The sequence below is a fragment of the Alligator mississippiensis genome, chromosome 3 (genome assembly GCF_030867095.1).
Source record: "Alligator mississippiensis isolate rAllMis1 chromosome 3, rAllMis1, whole genome shotgun sequence".
Taxonomy (NCBI): domain Eukaryota; kingdom Metazoa; phylum Chordata; order Crocodylia; family Alligatoridae; genus Alligator; species Alligator mississippiensis.
In genome coordinates, this window is record NC_081826.1 from 50,672,565 (window position 1) to 50,694,071 (window position 21,507).

A 21,507-nucleotide genomic window follows, 5' to 3' on the forward strand; every position below is an offset into this window, starting at 1 on the left:
TGTTAGCTTGTGTCCTCAGACTAAGATGATTTTCTTTCTGTGATGTGTTAGCATGACTGAAATTTGTTTGATTGTAGGTGGTCAAAATAGTTTTTAAACTCAACCATGGAACAGGAAAGAGACATGTGCTGATTTGTCTCTTTTCTCCAGAAGTCAGGAGGACTTGGTTTAAAAGGGTGTTTAAGTCAGTCTCTATTTTTCCCTTTTTCCAATAAAGGTGAATAGCCAGGCAGATTAATATATTGTTATGGCAGAAAGTAAACAAACCTTGAGCAACATACTTGCAGAGCATTTCATTTGCTCTCCTTCTGTATATAAGTAGCAGACACTGGCATTAGAAGTGTTCAGATGGGTTTTAAAACAAGGCTTATTCTCCACAAACTTTCACATATTCTTTTCCCCTCTCCATTTACATGAAAATGAATCTCATTATTCTAAGACTGAGAAGTGACTGAATTCAAGTCTAGCTGTAGAACCTCAACCATTATTCTTCTCAGTACTTGATCTATTATTCTACTAGGGATAGAAGTTAGATTTATAACTGTATTGGCAGGGACTGTTTTTCCCTGTTTGAAAATCAGTATTATATTTATTTTTTTTAGTAGCATCTCAGTTTTCTATGACCTTTCAAATATACATTTGTTAGTGCTATGGTACATTCATTCGCTAATACTCTAGACATCCTAAAAGCAAAACTAGTTGATTTGCTTCCTCATTTTCTAATTGTACTTATTTATTTTCCTTCCTGAGGTCAGCTTTTAAAACAGAATTTAATTTTTATCGGTGATATTTACAGTTTTCATTGATTACATCTCTCTTGCTCGTTGTTCATGATTTACTGTCCCTCAAGTACTTCTTTTTCTATTGATATATTTATTCAAAATAAAAAGCCTGAGATATTTCTTTAACCTTTTTGACAAAACTGAAACCCTTTCTAAGTTTTTTGATGCCTTAATCTGTTCCTATATCATTTAGAAATGCCTGCATATGCTTGTTTAATCTTTCTATTTTCTTTTCTTCAATGCTGCTTTTAAAAGTGCAGCACTTTTAAAAACAAAATGAAATTTATTTTCAAAGTCTTTTCTAAAGTAGTACTGGCTGCCATGTACCCTTGATTTCTTGATTTCCAGAGGAAATATATGTACACTCCTAGGACTTTCTAGATGTTTATTTAATTACATTTAAATCATGTATGCTCTTTAAAGGCCAAATCCTATGTTTCTAATAGCCAAAACTCCCAGTAAAGTCATGCAGAAGGCTGAGTAGAAGTGTACCATAGAGAACAATGGTTTTCAACATTTGTGGACTCAAGGCACACCTCAGTGGATGCCAGGCATCTCTTTTTAATTTCTGTTGAGTGGTACCCAGCTCCAAGAACTAATTTATGTATTTCCATGTTCACCTCCTTCAAGAGGGGGCAGGCACTGGGCAGGTGAGGATATGGCCAGGAAGAGACAAGTGTGTGCCTGCACATATCTGCTTCTCTCCTCACACTCCATGGCACCCTTCAAAAGGAGCTGGTGGCACATCAGGGTGCCATGGTACCCTGATTGATAATCACTGTTATAGCCTATCTCTCCTATTGAAATGATAGGGAAAACTACTTTAGTGAGGAGAGTTAAATTTTTCAAACTGAGTATTTCTTAAATTTAAAACATTTTACCACTGTGGTCTTGAAGACAACCCTTATTATATTAAATTTGAATTGCTCACATTTAGTAGATTCCAAAATGGTATCTGCTCCAGTTTATATTTTGAATACCTGAATCAAAAAAAAATTCCTTTGTAAATGGGAAATCTCCATGATGATGATGCCTGTTTAGCTGTATTTGCTAGCAGACAGATACTTGGCCAGTTATAATTTGAAGTACTTTTACCTGTGCATTTCAATACTGTAGAAGCTGTCCCATGAATATCTGATAAACACTTGTTTCTCATACTCTTTTCATCTGTATATACACCATTAGTTTCCAAAAGTAGACCTGACTCATCTTACTACTCATCTTTGTCCTTTTATTAGAGATTATATCAATTATCTTTTACCATCCCCAACTTCCAATATCCAATAGAAACTAAGATGACTTTGCAATCAATCTGTAGGTTGTGGAGTATGTGTACTGACTGATCAGCATACTAATGCAACTTCATTTTACACTGGTGTCAGGAAGTAGGTGGGTATGGTCTCGATAGACAAACTACCGATATAACTACAGTTCTGACTTAATATTTTGTATTGCTTTGTTCTTCAACTCTCCTATATTTAGATAGACAAAGACAACTTATGGTGGCACTTAGTGTTGAAGTGGTTGGTTCTTATTACGTGAGCATCTGACATCAAAAAAGTGTGGCACAAGAACAAGATATAGTTTATTTTTCATATGCATTACTTCAAGGAACATATGTTTTAAATTTTATTCTTAAAGACAGTGAGAAATGAATAATTTGGAGAAAGCACATCCATTAATCCTTTTCAGGTCAAAAATGAATTCCCACTTCCATCCTTTCAAAGCTGTGTGAAAAGCACATTTTCTTCCAGAAGTGTAAGCCCTGGAGCTGTTGAGTAGCAATTATATTTTTGAATAAAGGTTTAGTCATGTGATCTGAATATTTAAAGATGTTTGTACTCAAGTGGGCCAATGTCCTCCTGTTCACCCTTATTAATGATATACTTAATTGCATTTAACCTCACTTCCTCAAAAGGTGTGCAGGGACTCCACTATCCTGCGGTGATCTTCTACCTAAGGCAGCTTTACATGAAGAGAGAAATCTCTGTATCTTGCTGAAGAGACATTCCCTAGCTCTTCAGGTCTCTGATGTTTATGGCATGAGGCAGAGTTTTCTTATACATATCTGGATCAGCAACTAAGTTTGTGTCCTCAGTCTGAGTTAGTTGTCACTTCATCAGACATTTGAAATCCTCACTTCATCAGATATTTTAAACCTTTGGGATACACTACAAAAGAGCCTTTATTTTCTTTGAGGGGCATTTTGTCATTAATTTATAACCTCCCAAGTGGCAAAAGAGAAGCCTGAAGATGCCAAGATTTCATCATACTACAATATAATTAAGACACAGTTGATGCCAAGCTTGTTTTAAAGAGGAGATTGTGCTGTTTGTGAAACTGCATGAAGACGAGGAAACAGTGGATTTGGGGTAAACAGGAGCTGCATGAAGAAACAGACCAAACTCCAACCTAGGTCTGTAAAAGAATATGGGTAGCACATGGTGTGGTTTAAAACTGGAACCTTATGTAACCTGTCAGTGCATGTTATAAACATATAAGAATTTATTGTTTCCTCAACAAGACAAGAAAACTTGACAGCAAAGAACAAATATACTCCAATTAATGCATGCCTTTCAATTTAGCGTAGACTAAACCAAAGATAAACAGTACTCTGTGATTTCATTATATAATCATTTTTTATTACAGCAATGAACTATCTGCCTTATTTAACACAAAACTATAGAATAAGCACATTCTCAAAGCACTCCGTATGCAGCGAAAAACAGGACTGGAGAATGGAGAGCGTGGCTTAAGAGGAAAGCCAGTTAGAATGAATTTGGCAGGTACAAATAACAAGGCAATATATACACACCCTGAATATAGAGCAACCAGAACAGAAAGAAATTTTTTTGCCATAAGGTATAATTCCAAACAAAAGTCTTCAGGTCTGATGCAAATCAAAAATTCCATGGAATCATCCCCTGCTTAAGTATGACACTATGACACTGAAGGTGATGGCATCTAGGACAGATGTTTTTCTTGCTTGCCATATGCACAAGGAAATTATTCCTACAGGATGGCACTTTGGAAAGGCTTGTGATTAAAATTGTGGCAAGTATAGGAAAGATGATGAATTTCCAAGTGAAGTGAATTTGTATCATGGGTCTTACTAGTCAGCCTCTAGCAATCTTCTCATCTACATGATTTCATCATTCTGAATAAGAGTCCATATACTACATAAATAACATTTAGGAAAGAAATACTTTCTGTTTTGTAACTGTTAAAGAACATAGATCCTGAATAAAGACAAAGATGTCTGGGAAACTGAATTTTGAAAGACTTTTAGAGCCAGGTGAATTTACACAGGTGAACTTTGTCAAAATTTATTGAAACACTAAAAAAAAGGGATGACTTAAATCATAAGTATGAATCATAAGTAATAAGAACCAGAAGTGTAAATTTTGGCACCCAAGGCACTGGGCGCTTACCTCCTTGTACTGGCTGAGGCAATGGCAGTATGGGTTACTGTTGCCTCAGTGCAAGCTCTCCTAACATGGACTGCAGTGGTGACATAGGCTCCTTTGGCTCAGTTACCCCCAAGTTACACTACTGATAAGACCTGTTTATAGCATATTGACCATTTATTTTAATGATGATTCTATCAGTATTTTAAGTATACAATCTTTAATGAGTGAAAGAGGGACATATGTAGAAGGCATTTAGTCAGCGGGGGTCCAATTCTAAATCTACTAGATGACAACAGGAATCTGCTTACTGACATCAATGAGCTTGGCATCAATAGCCCCTTCAAACTGCCTGGCATCTCGGGCTTCTACTAAGATTGTGCAGCTCTGGCTCTCACTGCCAGCCATACGCCAGAGCTTAAGGTGCCACCACATGCCTTGTGCTGTGATAGAAGCTCTAGTTCTGGCATGGGGAACAGGGCAGTGGTGGTAGTTGTGGCAGCTCCAGCACAGGATGGCAATAGAGTGGGCAGCCAAGGACCTGAGGCCATGGCAGTGGTGATGGGCCAAGCAGCTAGAATGTGATTGGAGCTGTATTAGACCTTGTTCACACTCCTACAACCAATTGTCACATCCACTGGGGCTCAAAGGCTTCAGATTCTGTAGTCAGCCACACAATCCCATACATGTCCCCAACTTCCTCCTGGTAGGCTGGTAGGCCAGACTGAGTGGGCCATGTCTGACAACCCTGATTTAAAAGCAACACTGTTTGTTGTTTCTATATCTGCTATTGTGATGCCTCACAATGTATTACTGTTATCAGTCAGGCATGATATTGTGGAACAATCAAAGATACCTCCTTGGAGAAAATTCTGAGCCAGAGGGATCTGTCCAGCCATAGCAGCATGGCCATGCTCTGGGGGACCCTTCCAATCCACCTGGATGTAGCCTTATCTGCCCGGCTGGTGAACTGGATTGGTTTAATTAAGCCTCCATGAACTATTCCCACCTGGGGGCGTTGGCACAAAGAGGGGAAGTAAAGGAGAGAAGGAGGGGTCAGCAGTGAGGACAAACGCCCACTTGCTGGTCAAGACTGAAGTCCCTGGGAACGGGGCAGTAGACCCATAAGGTCTATAGAGCTCAGAGGAGGTTAGAGACAGAAAAAAAAAAGCGGTTTCATGTTAATTGTCTGGTGTGCATGGTTAATTGTGCCAGTAGGGTGCCAATCATTGAGAGGAGAGAAAAAAATGCCCAATCACAATTTCAGCACCCAAGAGCATGTTGACTGCAAGAAAAGGGGAATAGAGGCAGCTACTACATACCCCAACCTCATGGAGAAAAGGTAGGTGAACGGACATCACATCTTGGGTTTTTTTTCATGTTTTTTGGGCAAAGAGGTTTTTCTTTTTTCTTTTCTTCACTTGCCGTTGCATTTTGGTAGGTGACAGTCAATTCTGGGTCAGGGAATCACCACCCCTCCCCAGTTCAATCAAATCATCAAAGTTGTGGCAGGCAAGATAGTAGAGAGGACCACCGACCTAACTGGGCTAACTAGTGTCTGTCTTGTGTAAGAAAGGCAGGTGAATGTCAATGGGACATAGAGCCCTGTGTCCATATACAGTGATATCACGACAGACATGTCTTTTCAAGAACTAAAAAAACAACGTTGAAGGCGGCAACAGATAACTCATCTTTATTAGTTTGTCCCCTTTTCCCTCTGCTTTATCTCTACATAAGCTCATCTGCAAACATAAATTTAGCTATGAGCTGTGCAGATGACTCACAGACCTACCTCTGACTCCTCTGTCTAGACAACACTAACCTGCTTCTTATTTAGGTCCATAACCTGGGCATTATCTTCAACTACCTCTTTTTAATTCCTTGCTTCTGAACTGTCTGAGTTGTAATTTTTTTCTGCATAATATCTTTAAAACATGGGTTTTACTTTCTATCCACACAGCTAAAACTCAGTCCTTATATGCTCTTGTTTAATTATTTTGCAACATCCTTTCCTTTGGCCTCAGCAATGCAATTGAGTCCCACTAATCTACTGAGAATGCTGCTGTGCAAAGATAATTTTCCTAGACTGCTTTGAACAAGTCTCCATTCTCTTTGTATCCCTCTGATGGCTCCCTCTTTTCTACTGCACCCAACGTAAAGTGCTCATTTCATTTTCCAGTTTCTCCACTTGTCACACTCTTTAATCCTGCCTAAGTATTGAGGTACTGACTATCATCTCCACTTTGGCCCATGATCCTAGTTACTGCTACCCACTTATCAAATTTTCAATCAAAAATCCTTCTTGCTCTCTCTCATTCCAATACCCACCTGCCCACTTTATTCTTCTTCAAAATTTTCTTTTAAACTCTTGCTTCCTAGGATGCCTACAAAAAACCTCACAACAGTTAGTTTGCTGGTACTGCTTCATAGCATCACTATTAACTTGTATTTTCTTGTGTACAAAAAATTATATAGTATAATTTATGCAATAATTACATGCCATGCCATCTCTTTAAGACAAGAACCGTGATTTTGTTCTGTTTGAACAGCAGCTATCACAGTTCAGTCTTGGTCCATGACTAAGATTCATAGGTGACATGATAATACACCCTTACTAAGACTTAACAGATTTAAACACTGATGTTTTCATGATGTTATCTCAGAGGTTCATAGATATCAGTGCTTATATTATCATATTTGCTGTAACCAGCCAAATCTCTAAATATGTTCAGTCAAAGGAAAAGTTAGAAGTAGCAGGAGAATTTATCTGGCTCAATAGTTATCCAATTTTCTTTCTTGTCATTCAGACAAGGTATGCTATAAATTTGTGCATGTATATAATTCATTTACATATTTGCATTAAAAACACTACAGCATTTTCTCCTAATTCTTATTAGCCATAATCCCCTGAGCAGGATACATGATTTACAACATCATAAGTAAAGAAATTAATTCTGTTTTATTGTATTCTATTTATTCACTCTCATTTCATGCGTAATGCTATTTTTTGCAACTAAAAGATCTAAATTAAAGGGCATCCCAACAGTGAAGTTTTCAAAAGTTTAATGCAATACAATTAACAACAAAAGCTATCCAAATACATAAGTTTATATTGGCCCAAGAATGTTGCATCCAAAATGAAATATGAAAATGGATTTTACGCATAGAAATAAAATGATGCACAAGTGCAAAGCAGTACACCTTGCAGATGGCTACATTTTTCTCTATCTCTTGCCCTCTCTTTCTTTAAATCAGCATGCTTTCAAATGGTGTGAAGCAGAAATGACTTGATAGCACCTTCCTTCATACTTCAAGAAAGCTTTGGAAAAGCAACGCTGAAAATGATGTTCAGCATTTAGCAGACAGATGCAGGACTTAATGAACTGGAAAACCACAAAGCTGCTTGCCTCTGTGCCAGATATTCAAAATGCTTTCATGTAAAACCAGACTAAAAAAACTTTTTCTAACACGTATTAGCTAATTTAATGAAAGTTGCTCCTTCTTATCTTTTGAGGATTGACAAATAGGGCTCAAAGGTTAATATGTGCTTCACTTAAAAAACAAAACAAATCACTGTAAGAAATATATAAAAATATAATTCTGAAAAGTATTTAGTCCTGTTATTTTTTTTCTGTTCTTTCAAGATAACTGTTTTTATGAACTGTACTCTTTTGATTGCTTTTGGGTTGTAAGGTTTAAAAAAGCATCAGAAAAAAACTCCCCAAACATTTTGTTTCTCTGGTAACATTTTACATGGGTCTTTTGCAGCTTCTAAATAATGGGCTTGCTTACATATAATTGATATATGGTATTAGGACAACAGTTACAGTAAGATTCCTTCTAAAAGTATAAAATTACATGCCCACTATTACTTAAGTTTTCTCACAAAATCATTTCAACAGCCACCAGTGTAATTATTCATCGGACTAGGTACATTTCATAATTTTCTCCTATCAATTAATCACAGATTTTCCTTTATCAAAAAGATGCACCCACTTAAGAAATGCATTCCTTTTACACGTTTTTTACAAGGTTTTCAACTGTACTCCATTGAAACTAAAAACTAGGTAATTCGTATAAATTAGGTAGACTGGAGCACAAGGGGGCACAGTGCTGTTACTCTGTCCATAGGAAGACGTCTCAATTGTTTCTTGCTGGAATTTGCACTGGACTTTACGTAACAGGATGATGGTTCTCATTCTGTTCCACAGCAGAAACAAATGTCAAAAGAATATCTTTGTTAAAGATACTCTGCTCTTTATCGGGTTTTTTATGCCTGCCAGGAACGTAATCAGCCATTTTTAATTTTTTTTCTGCCAAAAACTATACATAATCTATTAAAAAGCTGGAAAAGAGAGAAGGGAATGAATAGCTTCTCACCACTATCTTTCCTACCTTGTAAAAAAGGCCGGAAATGTTTGCTTGACATATATGGAGTCTTTGCATTTTTATGAAAGTGCTCTTGATCCTGAGATAAAATTATTTTTGTTTAACTGACACATTACACAAAATGGGAAATAAACAAGAAGCCATGTTATGACTGCAATAAGACTAAGTTATAACCTTGTGATTATTTTCCCCCTCTATGCAGCTCTCAGGATAGAGTTTAAAGTGGTTCTTTTCATGTGAATACGTGGAAAGGAAGATGGATTTCTATTTCTGGATTTTACTAGCCATTGACAGGTATCACAGAAACTTTTCATATAATGCTTATCAGTTTGGCACCAGAACAGAAAAAAACTGAAGGAGGCCTGTACAGAACTTAAACTCTAGTGGCTGAAAATTGGCTCCAAGAGAGGTCAGTGGCAAAGCTAGAAACAGCCCGAACCATTAAACTGCAACAAGACTTTAAATAACCTTAGTATTTGCCTTGTATTTTGTTGCTATTTTCTGTCCACACTCTGTCAAGGCTATTTTTAAATGGTATAGGTTCCTCTCCAAATTACTTCTCCACCTATTTTTCTGGCCTCACTTCAGCCCCACTTATAGTAGTACTTATAATAGTACTTTATGCCCCGACCCCTAGCACAGTATTTTCACTGGGCTCAGCTCCTCCTAAGCATTATGCAAAGGTGGCTAATATTGTAAGGAAAATCCTTTAACTGATCCCATAGTAAGTAGTCAGGCCGGTCTTTAATTGGAATGTCAGGAATTTTGCATGCTAATGAGACTTCAGGCTGGTTTCAATTTTGCACATATTGCAAAGCACACGCACATTCTATTTGCGTTTAAGCTATACCAACATCTGTCTTCTGAAAGTTCAAATTGTGGAAAGCAACTGCTATGGAAGCTGGAGCACCTCTAGCCTTTTGAAGCTTGCCAAATCAATTTAGCAAAGACATTTCACAAAGTGAAATTGTGCTAACCCTGTGGAGGCAAAGGATCTAACTAGCCAAGCACTGTGCCCAGAATACAGGATGCTGAGCTGGACCAAAGTTAATATTTGATCTCTAGTTCCTTGTTGATTTTATAAAGCAGTCACTTACTAAGGGTTTCCATAGTAACAAGCAAGCTAATTTTTCTTTTCAAAGATCTTTCATGCACTTAACATATAGATACTCTGGTATGAAGAGCAGCAAAAAAAAAACATTTGTGCTGTTCTGCTGTTATTTGACTATGTAGGGAAAAGTAAAATATGATTTTCAATAAAACTGAAGATTTTTTTCCCTTTCTTGATGATCAGATGCATATAAAATGAATTTATATTTTACTTACATCTTTGGTTTCTGCGTTTGCTCTTGTACATAGTCATTCTGAAGAAATCCCACTTTCTAAGAAGTAACTGCCTTGCACGCAAGAGAGAGGAGGCTTTGCTTCTGCTTCACAGTGAGACAGTTGCTCACTGACAGAAGGTAACCAGCAATCTCTCAGTGAAAGCCAGGGTAATACCATTCTCCTAAAATCCAGGGGAGATGCTACTGGCACTATTTTCTCTACCACAAAGCCTAGAGAGCAAATGAATCTTTCTAAATTTTTCCAACATTTGAGCACTTCTAATAAAACCCAACCAGGATAAGGAATCAACGGAGTATAAGAATACATTGATTTATTATTTAATTCATTTGAGGCTAAAGTAATGCACATGGAAGAGATCTTGCAGAAGTACCTGCCTGTGTAACAAGAAGCCTCAACTTTTCACTGAGAGGCTCTAGGAATAGGTATATAAGAGGACTAGACATGTTCTGGGTTGATTCTTCAACTACTGATTAATTATAGCATCTTCAGACTAAATTAACAGAAGGTTTTAGTTTTCTTCATTTTTTCCAAAAGACTGAATATGAAACAGGCCCCTTTGTGAACACAAATGAGTTTTGTAGTAGTTATTTATGCTAATAAAAATAGGAATACATTTTTTAAGCCTCTATCTTGTGTTGGGAATTTATTTCTGAATTATTTTCAAATATTTCTATATGCTCAGAGCTATTTAAATCAATAAGGAGATACTCACTCATTAGTAATAGGGTGCTTTTGCTTAACTGCTTCACTGCCAGATGATATGATGATGATGAGATGGGTCTGGGGAGCAGGGCGTGGGCAGTGGGGAATGGGAAACAGCATGATATAATCTGTTAACTGGGTGATGATTTCCTTAAATTCAGGCAAGCAATTCTCCTAACAGAACTGAGTTTACACACACACACTCACACACCAATCTTTGCTGCACAGGTAAAAGCTGATCTTAGCTGCTGCAGATGCAGGGCCAATGGATGCGACTAAGCGCTTTGGAAATAACATAAATTCAGTTTTGGGGTTCATGCAGGAGTAATCCTTTCTAAAGCATAATCTGCTATTATTCACATAAATAAGGCTCCTGGAAGATGTGCAATTAAAGGTGTTATGAAATCTCATGTACAATCCCCACAACCACACTTCCTGCCATGCCACATGTGCATGGCAGGGGGTATGATTGTGGGATTGAGCATCAGATCCCATCATACCATATTGCCAGTGTAGGAAAGCCCAGGATCATGATTCTAGGGTCCCTCTGTATCAGCAGTATGGCAAGCTCCCACCGCTGGGAGCCCAAACCAGCTGATGGAGCTCCCTGTGGTAGGGGCATGCCCTGTGCCCCTGAAGCTGGGAACATGGATCAGCTGACTGGAGCTCGCACTTGTGAAGGGTGAAGTAGAGTCCTTGACTCCAGCTGTGTCGTGAAGGCTAGGATCCCCAATTTGCTGCTGTTTTTGGCTGAGGGGGCATATCATAACAATCAAGGGCTCTGTTGCAGCCCTGTAGCTGGGAGCAGCAGCTGATCACAGCTGTCAGCCTTGGGGGCGTACTGGAGCCCTGGATTAAGATGGGCCCCGACAAGGCTGGGAGCAGCAATCAACTGATAAGCAATCTCGGCCTCCAGAGTGCATGGGAGTCCCCACTCCCATGTACTCTGGAGGCTAAGAGTCTCAAGCCTGGCCACACATAAGGAATAGGGTGATAGGAACCAGTCGCAAAGTTATTACACATTTTTGGGGGGAATAACTTTGTGACATGTTCTTTGTTTTATCTCACCATTAATCACATGAACATGTGGCAAGATAACTACTTAAGACAATGGTTTTCAACCTGTGGTCCACAGGCCCCCTGGAGGCCTGCAGACTATGTCTAAGGGGTTTGAAAAAGACAACTGCAATCATTCAAAAGTATGTGAATACCCAAACTTACAATTCAAATGGGTCCTCACCTCTATTAGAAATTTTTTAGGTGTCTGCAAATGAAAAAAGGTTGAGAACCACTGACTTAAGATATTAACTGATTAATCACATCTTAAGTGTACTGTGTGCTGGGGCATAAGGTAATGAACCCTTGGTGGTCTGATGTACAGATTCTGATCCCACAAATGCAAAAGCATCAGGGAGAGAAAGGAAGCAGAAATGGTGATGTGCTGTTTCTAGACATAGAAGGGCAAAACCAGTTTGTGACCATTGCAATATTATCAAACCATTTTAAGCAAGGTGAATCTAAAATAAATCCCTGAACTATTAAGGGATCCAAATCTAATGCCAAAAATGGGACTCTTAGGGACTTAAACTCAGGTACCCTTGGTTGTAAAGAAGTAGATAGCTGACAAAGTAGGCTCATGCCTCTCTAAACCAGTTAGTATCTACAGTCCTACCCTGCCCTACCTTCTCCCTGACTTCACACTACCATGGCTAACAACCTCTGATTTGGACACTGACCATGAACTTGTCTTTGCTTCACTCCCAACTCCACCTCCTTGATCCCGAACCAAAGAGCCCAGTGGCTGATACAGTTGCAGCACTCAGTCAGCCTGCAACTAGATACACTCACAGTGACCAGCTGGCTTGTGACACCCACTCCCCAGAGCCCAGGCCCCTTGCCAGCCTGGGACTGGCACCCGAGGAAGTCTGGACCTCCCCTCAGCTGCTGCAGGGAGGCAGAGCAGGGCAGGTGGGCATGAGCAGCCCTGGACTGTACTGCTCTCTTTGGGAGCAAATTTGGTCCTGACAGGGGTGCACATGTAGATATGCACACAGGAGTGCTTTAATGAGCCTGAATTTTCTTTGCAGAAAATTCATGCACATTAATTGCACATGTGATACACCACTATTCTCTAATCCAGAACTCCTCTTCCTTCCTTATACATTTCTATTGCTCTAAAAACTTTGTTTCTCTCTCTAATACAATCATCTTGTTGTTCCTTGTACTAACCATAATACTTTTATTTTTTGCTCTTTTTTCAGTATATTACTTTTTTATTCTCTGTCAAACCTAAACAGTATAATTCTTTTGATGTTATCTTGAAGGGAAGTACTAAGATACACTCCATTCAATGAGAAGAGACAGGAGTGACAAGAGGATTTCAGGGTAGCTACATAATACAGCTGAAAAGCAAAGTGGCAAAAGGTAGATACTGGACCTTTTTGCTACCATGAGATGATTTGGAACTCAGTAGTAAAAAAGAAGACATGAGAAGAGAGGCCTACATTCCCCCCCAGGTATTCTGAATTTGTATCATCATCAGTATTATCATTTCTAGCATGAATATCTGCATGGCAGATGACAAAATTTGGCCTAAATTAAACGAAAGGGATGTTAATTTCTTAAATTTGTTTAACACACTTAAAATTTTTCCACACAATGCAGATGGTACATCTTAAGTATAGCCTCTCTACAATGGAGAAAAGTAGATCCATAGCAGCAAAGTAAAAAATTGTCAAGCTCCACAAGACTGAAAGCATATATAAATAAAATAAAAGTTTGGGTGAGTAAACAAGAACAAACCCCTCTTAAAATGCTGCAGGAAATTTAAGGCCTAACCAGAATGGAAAGACATTGAGGCTTAGATACTCAACAGTTGTAAATTAACATACTTCCAGTGTAGTCAATATTGCTACCGTGATTTCCATCAGCTGAGGATTCAGCACATGGTTTCAGTGTATCCAAAAAATAAACTATGTCATAGTCAAGGATGATAGGAAGAAGGACAAACAACCAGTCAACTTGCCAGTTGTCGAAATGTCTTTCCTTGTTGTTCCTTTTCATGTGATGGAAGGTAGGAAAGCCATTAATGACCTTCTCATATAAAGGGTCTAATATCATGTATTCAACTGTATTACAGTTATGTGTGTCTAGGAATAAGACACACAAATAACCTTTGGCTGATAACATTGAAAGATTGAGGCATCACTGGCATTCCACTTTCTAAGTAATATTCATAATAATTATATATTCAAGGGACAGTTCCTACTTTGGCCACAGTAGAAAATGACTCAGAAAAAGAGAACAAGTTATTCTGATTATAAACCAGTCTAAAGTGTAATTGAAAATACTATTCTCAAAAAATGCTAGTGTGAACTCTTCTTATTCCTGTCTAACTTCTAGTGAGAAAAATATAGGAAAATAATTCTTAGGGAGAATATGGGATTCTATGGGATAAATTAAGTGAAAAATATGGGCAAGCTGACCTCAAGATAGAAACCTGCTTCAAAGGAGCTCAGATTTTTAAAGTATTTAGGTGCCTAATTCCTAAGGAAAGCAATAGGTGTAAGGCATCTAAGAAACTTAAAAATGAGAGTTTCAGGGTGTCTCTATGGTGCAAGACAATGCCATAACAAGACAGACAATGCTGGCTCATCATGTGCTACCTTCTAAAGAAGCAGAAGTATAATTGTGTTAGGGCAGCACTGGCTCATAAGTTCTGCTTTGAATTTGGGTGTTAGCATATGGAAAGCCAGTGTAGCATGTTTCAGCATGGAGCTGCCTCAAGCTGTGTAGATGTACCCCCTGACTCAGGATAGAGTTAACTTTGCTTGCTGACTTTGAAACCAAACTTTCCATTGGGACATACATACTGATTTGAAACCAGGCCAGAACGTTTGGTAAAAACAGGATGGGACAGAATGGCAGACAATGGTTCTACTCTGTTGCCTCTCACTCAGAATCTTGAATTAGTTTCCTACTTCTCATGTGCGCGCCTGAAGCATTGAGATATACACAGCTGAGCAGGAAGAAACGATGGAGACACCAAGCTTCAATGAATATATATTTATATAAACTGAAACAGCTCCAGTAGGAGAAATCGAGAGACCAGCTTCAGAACAGTCAACAGCTGTGCAGATAGACCATCCATCTCGGATACAGGAAAAAAGGCTAAGTGATGCCTAATTCAGGTTTTGTATTCTAATCAATTATTTGGTTCTATTTTTAACTTCTCCCAGCATTTTGATACGCTATTTCAACTACCTTAAATGATCCTTTTCAGCCCTCTTCAGAAACTGAAGTTTAAAATCCATTCCGTTACCTTACTATTAAGTACTAGTTGCACATTTGTATTTCTTAATTCACTAATTTATTGCCAGATATGTGTAGTTATTAGATATAGCCTATGAGAATGCTGCAATGTATATATTTTTCCATTTTACTCCTGTGTTGTTCCATTCTATTCCTTTCAGTATTCTATTACGATCAGATATCAAATACTGAAATATAATAATGTAATATAAGAAGCTAAACTGAAAAGGACTTGGTGTATAACAGGAATTTCTTCTCTGAAGTCAGTGTGCCCTATATCCCTCCATGCTGGTGTTACTGGGTGTGTCTACAAGACACAATTTACTGTGCAGTAGACTAATCTACTGTGCAGTAAAGCATTACCATCTACACATGCAGGGCATCTACTGCAGAGTAAATTAGGCTACTGCACAGCTAGCTATTACCTGTAAATACAGGTATTAGATTAACTGCACCTGTATTTACAGGTACTAGCTAGCTGTGCAGCTAATCAAATACCTGTATTTACAGGTACTGTAGTTACTGTGCAGTAACTCTCATGTAGATGCTGACTGGGAATAAATTTGCTCCTGGTCAGCCTAGGCAGCAGGGGGTCACATAGGACGGGAGCTCTCTGTCTCTGGTCCTGGTGCTGCTCACCTCCTGGCTCTCCCCAGGTGCCGGGAGCTGATCAGCACCAGGACCAGGGAGCTCTCTGGTCTGGCTCCTGGCTCCCAGCACACAGATAGAATCATAGAATTAGTAGACCAGAAGGGACCTAGAAGATCATCAAGTCTGGTCCCCTGCCATAGGCAGAAGGTTGATGAGCTCAAATTAGCTCAACAAGGTGCTTATCCAGCCTCCTCTTAAACACCTCCAAAGATGGTGACTGCATCACCTTCGCCAGGAGTGTGTGACCATGGGTCCCCATCTTCAAGGGGTGCCTTCATGAAGAGTTGCTCCCCCAGATCTTGGTGCTCCCCTCTGACATACTTGTAGGTGGCTATCAAGTCACCTCTCAACCTCCTTTTGCTCAGACTGAACAAGTCCAGCTCCCGGAGTCTCTCCTTATAGGGCCTACCCTCCAGGCCCTTGATCATGTGGGTGGGCTTTCTCTGCAGCCTCTCCAGCTTGTTTGCCTCCTTCTAGAAGTGTGGTGCCCACAACTGGACACAGTACTCCAGTTGTGGCTTCATTAATGCTGAGTAGGGAGGGAGAAGTACCTCTCTGGATCTGTTGGCAACACAATGGCTGATGCATGCCAGCATTCTATTTGCCATGCTGGCAACTTCATTGCACTGTTGGCTTGTATTCTTTCTCTGGTCAGTTGTGATGCCCAGGTCCCAAATCAGGTGCTATGCCAGCCAGTGGGCTGCTGCCTATCCTATAGATATGGTAAAGGTTGATCCAACCCAGATGGAGGACCCAGCATTTTTCCCAGTTGAACCTCATCTGATTCTGATCAGCCCATAGAACCAGTGTGTCTAGGTCATCCTAGATCCTTACCCTATTTTCTGGTATGCTGCATTTCCCCACAGCTTGGTATCTTCAGCAAACTTAATTATAGAACGTTCCATCCCTGCATAAAAGTATTTCATGACTATGCTAAAAAATACAGGTACCAATCCTTGCAGGACACTGCTGGAGACAGTCCTCCAGGATGAGGCCATCCCATCAATTACAACTTTCTGGGACTGGCCTCTAGGCCAGTTGCCCACCCAACTCACTGTAGGCTGGTCCATACCAGTACCCTCCAGTTTAATGGAGAGAATTTCATGGGAGACAGAGTCAAAGGCTTTTCTAAAGTCCAGGTAAATGATGTCTACCTCATATCCCTTGTCCAGCTGGTTAGTTACCTGGCTGTAAAAGGACACCAGGTTTCTTAGGCATGATTTACCCTTCACAAAGCCATGCTGGTTGTTTCTTAATACCCAGTCAGTTTCTAGTTTGTGACTGATGATCTCCTTAATAATTTTTTTCAAAGGTTTTTCCTAGGTCTGAAGTCAGACTGACCAGCTTATAGTTTGCAAGGTCGTCCCTCCTCCCTTTCTTATAGATGGGCACCATGTTAGCCCTCTTCCAGGTGTGTGGGACCACTCCTGTGTTCTATGACTTCTCAAATATCTTTACCATGGGCCCCGCTATGAGTTCAGCCAGTACTTTTAGGACTCTTGGGTGAAGGTCAACTGGCCCAGATGACTTCAAAATGTCTAATTGTTTTAAGAGAACCCTTACCTGGTTGGGGCTGATTTCATTTTGTCTTTTGGCTTCCCCATTTTCCCTGTGTCTCTAGACAGGTGCACAGCTCTTGTTAGCTTTCTGGAATACCAGCGTGAAGTAGCCATTTAGCAGCTCTGCTGTTTCGTAGGGATCTACTGTGGGCTGCCCCTCCGAATTCAGTAGGGGTCCCACAGAGGTGCTTGATTTCTTCTTGGTCCCCATGTACTTGTAGAAGGCCTTTTTGTTGTCCTTAATTTTGGATGCTAGCCTGATCTCCATGCCTGTTTTGGCTTTCCGTATCTCATACCTGCAGATCCTGGTTATATATGCGAACCCTTCTCTGGTTGCTGGTCCTTCTTTCCATTGCTTATATGTGTCCTTCTTCTTTTTCAAAAGTTCTCTGATCTCCTTGTTGAGCCAGGCAGGTCTCTTGGCTCCCTTTCCACTTCTTGATCTCATGGGAATGGCCTCTTTTTGTTCAGAGAGGATTGCTTCCTTGAGGAGGCACTATTGCTCCTGTGATGGTTCTCAGCCCCCTCCTACTCCCCAGTGCAGTCAGGAGCACACTGCACAGAGTTGCTCTGGGGAACAGGTACAGAGCTTCTCCAATAGATGGACTAGGTTCCCAGCCCCAACCCTTTGCCCGAAGCAGCCAGCTCTGTGCCAAGTAGGACAGCTACTAGCAAGCCCTGTGCTCCCTTGCCCAGCAGAAGGTTTACTGGCAGCTGCCTCATACCTAGGACAGCTCCCACCAAACCCCCTGCAAGGCAGCTGTCTCCCAGTCCCATGCATATCAAGTCCTCTCCTGATGTGCACAGGTCCAGGAGACACCTGCCGCTACAACCAGCAGACCTCTCCTAGCCCTATGTGCATTGGAACCAACTCCTTGCTAACCCCCATATTAGCACCTGAAGGAGCCTGGAGCTCCTTCTGGCTGCTGCAGGATGGCAGAGCAGGGTGGTAGCAGCCTCGAACCAGGAACAACCTGTACCAGGAAATATTTTACCAGCGTGTGAAGAAATTAACCAAAAAGTCTACCAATAAGCTACAAAAAAACTTTCCTTCCTGCCTCTCTCCCCTCCCCAAATCCCTGGAAATATTTGATGTTATTAAAATATATCATTGCACTTTCACATTATTTTATATTCAAAACTTTTAGAAAATGCAGCTTTAAGGAAGATTTTTTAGGTGATCTAAAAAAATCACCTAAATGATTTGGCAATGACATTACAATGATAAGCAACTCAAACTTCCAACTTCCACAAATACGTCTTCATAACTTGTTCCCCTCTCTTTTTCATTAGTCTCTACATTTGCAGAACTATTTTGTGCATGAGAATGGAACAGGCCCTCTAAAGTATGTCAGTACCCAAAGCAAAGAGATGGAGAAATCTATTATCTATAAAATTGAGAAGATTTCAAGTCTTCCATCATTTTTGTTGATATATCTTTACTCAGTGTTGTCACCTTCTTTTAGTTTTAATGAACCAATATTGAACACACACAAAGGAATGAGGAAGAGAGCTAAAATGTGTTGCTGATTTCATGACATTCCTCCCCACAGCCCTACTACCATTGTTTGTACATAATCTTTAAATAAGAAAACAGTACCCTTTGTTTCTTAATTTGTGTGCATCTGTACGCACAGCTGTGCACTGAAATTTGGCAAAAATATAAAAGATGACTGATGAGTCATATCAATCTACTGTATTTACTTGATCCCAAGGCAAGGTCCTTTCCCCCCATTTAACATGGGGGGAAAGTCCCTTGTCTTACAATCACCTATGAGAGCAGAGTGGGGGTGGGGTAGGGACAGGCAGTTGCTGCAACTTGGGTTCCAACTCCTGTTTGAGCTCACGGCCATAGTCACAGTTGCTCCCTGCCCCTCTCCCTACTGCCCCTGCACCCTGCTACTTCCCCACATCTCCACCCACTCCATGTGGCCTCTGCTTCCATGCCTGCCCCTCTCCCCAGCCTTTATCTTGTTTCATGCTGGTAGGCTTCATCCACGCTGCAGCCAGGGGCACTAAGCTCAGCCCCAGCCTAGCCCACAGTAGTGGTGAAAAGCTGCTACAGGGGTGGGGGTGGGGGTGCAGCTGGGGCTGTACTCCATGCCCCAGGCTAAAATAGGGATAGAGACTGCCAGCGTGGATCAAAGGTAAGGGGGGATGAGGGAGAGAGTGAGCAGAGGCTGGGGGAAATAGGGGGAACAATAGCCTTCAGGGGAGCACGCGGGGCCAGAGATGGCAGGGGGGCAGGCACAAGCAGGAGGTGGGGTGCTTGACCTCCCCACACCACCTGCACCCCCTTGCTTACCCCCTTGCAGGAGTGGGGGGATAAATTAAAGACACCCCCCCCCAGTAAACAGATTTTATACATGGAAAATTATAACAAATTTGTCTTAAATTTGAGTAAATATGATTATTTTATTTTATAGGTAAGGAATAGGGCATAGGTTTGAAAGATATGCTTCTTAATGTACTGGCTACTATATTTTTTCATAAAAACACCGCATAATTAATTATCATGTATTCAAAAATGAAGTTTAGTCTATGGAACACATTTTACCCCTTACACTAGAAACACTGAAATAACCTTCGACAGAATTTAGAACATACGATTAAAGAAAAAAGACATTAAGTGGTTATTGGATATACTTAAGAATAGATGATGATTAAAGATTTTCAGAAATGCTGTTATGGTAACAAAAGTATTGACTCCTGCCCTAAAGTAGACATTTTTTTCCCCTTTATTACAATTTGGCGTGATAAGAGAGCAACAACAGGAAAACTTAATTAATGTGTCACCTTCAGAGACTAGGAGTTAATATTCAGTGCTCTCTATAATGATGATCTATTCCCTGACTATTGTTCTTCAGCATCTTCATGCTAAAGTGCACAGTTGACAGTCCAGAGGTCACAAGTTTGAGGCCACAACAGAAGCCCTTATGGCATGGCCTGGCAGATTCCAATGAATCTGTACAGTCTGCTAAATACCATGTCACAAGGACATGAAAAAGAAAAGGAAAGGATGCCTACAGCTGTGTTTTTTAGAGAAATCACAATCTGTTTTCTAGTACTCCAGTCCTGCAATGAAATACATTTAAAGATGTGTTAAGTCACAGCTCTGCTCAGCTGCTAGGGTCTGCCTATATAACTCTCACTGCAAGACTGGGACTTAATGTTATACTTGCAATTAAGGGAAGATCCAATCATTGAATAAGTGAAAATAATCATATGTATTGCCTTGATTTTTAAATATATCTGGATCAACCACTCTTCATCTGGGTTTATGCAGTTTTGTAACTCTCAGTCCTGCGTTCATATTGTACTCAAAAGTTTATTTCAAACCAAAAAATAAGGATTACTACCTTTTCTTAAAATCAAAGTTATTCTGTTTTTAACATTGCCTTGTTTCAGCTTAGCCAGTTTTCATTATATCCAAGAGTGTATTCACATTCAAGGCAACATTCAGTTTGCAGAATTTCATGGGAATCAAGTATTCATCAAATTCATTATTAAAAATGAATTTACTACATCAACTGGAGTTCCATCTACTGAAACACAAAGATTTTTTTTCTGGGATTGTTTGATTTTTATAAAGCAGTTCTGTTGTCGCTTATGTCTCCGTTAGTTTCTACCTCACTCCTGACCCTGTCCTCTTCTTATTGGCTTTAATTAAATGTCCAACAAATAAGAAATAATGCTTCTGAAATGCCAAATATCCAAATGAAGTAAAAAATCTGAATAAATTGATTAATAAATTTATTGATGGGATTATTATGACAAATTATATATTTATTATTAACTTGTTTATTTATTTATTGGTTATGTATTATTTATTATGATCAAGTCATATCATGATAACTCTCTTTTATTCCAGTTAATAAAATAAAGTTGAACTCTGCACTAGGACAGAATTTATCTTCTACTATGAATGCTACACAGGTTTATCTTTCTGATAAAACATTTAAATTCACCATGTGACACAGGCAACTTCCAGGCTGGTACTAGTATGGCCTTGCCCCCATCTTTAGGCAAACTGACCGCTTTGTTTTCCTGCCACACCTTGTTGGTAAATGATTAGGATGTTAAATAGGTGGGAGGCTGCCCTTTGTATGCCCAAATGTGCATGAGTGATGTATACATGCTCCTACCACCCGTATACATGTCCCATGCCTTGCAGATGTGACACTGTGTGATGATACTCTGGCTCAAGGCCAGGTGAAACTGAGTACACTGCCCTCTTTCTGGCCACACGCACACACCACCCCCCTCTCACCAGGGGCTGTTGCCCTCCACTGGCTTTCAACCAGTGTATTGCACACTGGCTATCCAGGCCACATTCACCCCATCCTACTCACAGATATC

At 40.0% G+C, this 21,507-nt stretch overlaps 1 protein-coding gene across 4 annotated transcripts in view; it reads right to left on the reverse strand.

Moving 5' to 3' along the window:
• RALYL (RALY RNA binding protein like) overlaps window positions 1-21,507 on the reverse strand; it is a 717,576-nt gene that overhangs the window by 191,688 nt on the left and 504,381 nt on the right. Inside the window, exon 1 of one of the 4 annotated variants that reach the window (XM_019486910.2) lies at window positions 9,905-10,023. The exons of the other annotated variants lie outside the window; for them this stretch is intronic. Coding sequence (XP_019342455.1) covers window positions 9,905-9,941 — 37 coding nt within the window. The 5' untranslated portion in view covers window positions 9,942-10,023. Of the gene's footprint in view, window positions 1-9,904; window positions 10,024-21,507 lie in introns of those variants that run through there. 4 annotated transcript variants of the gene reach the window in all.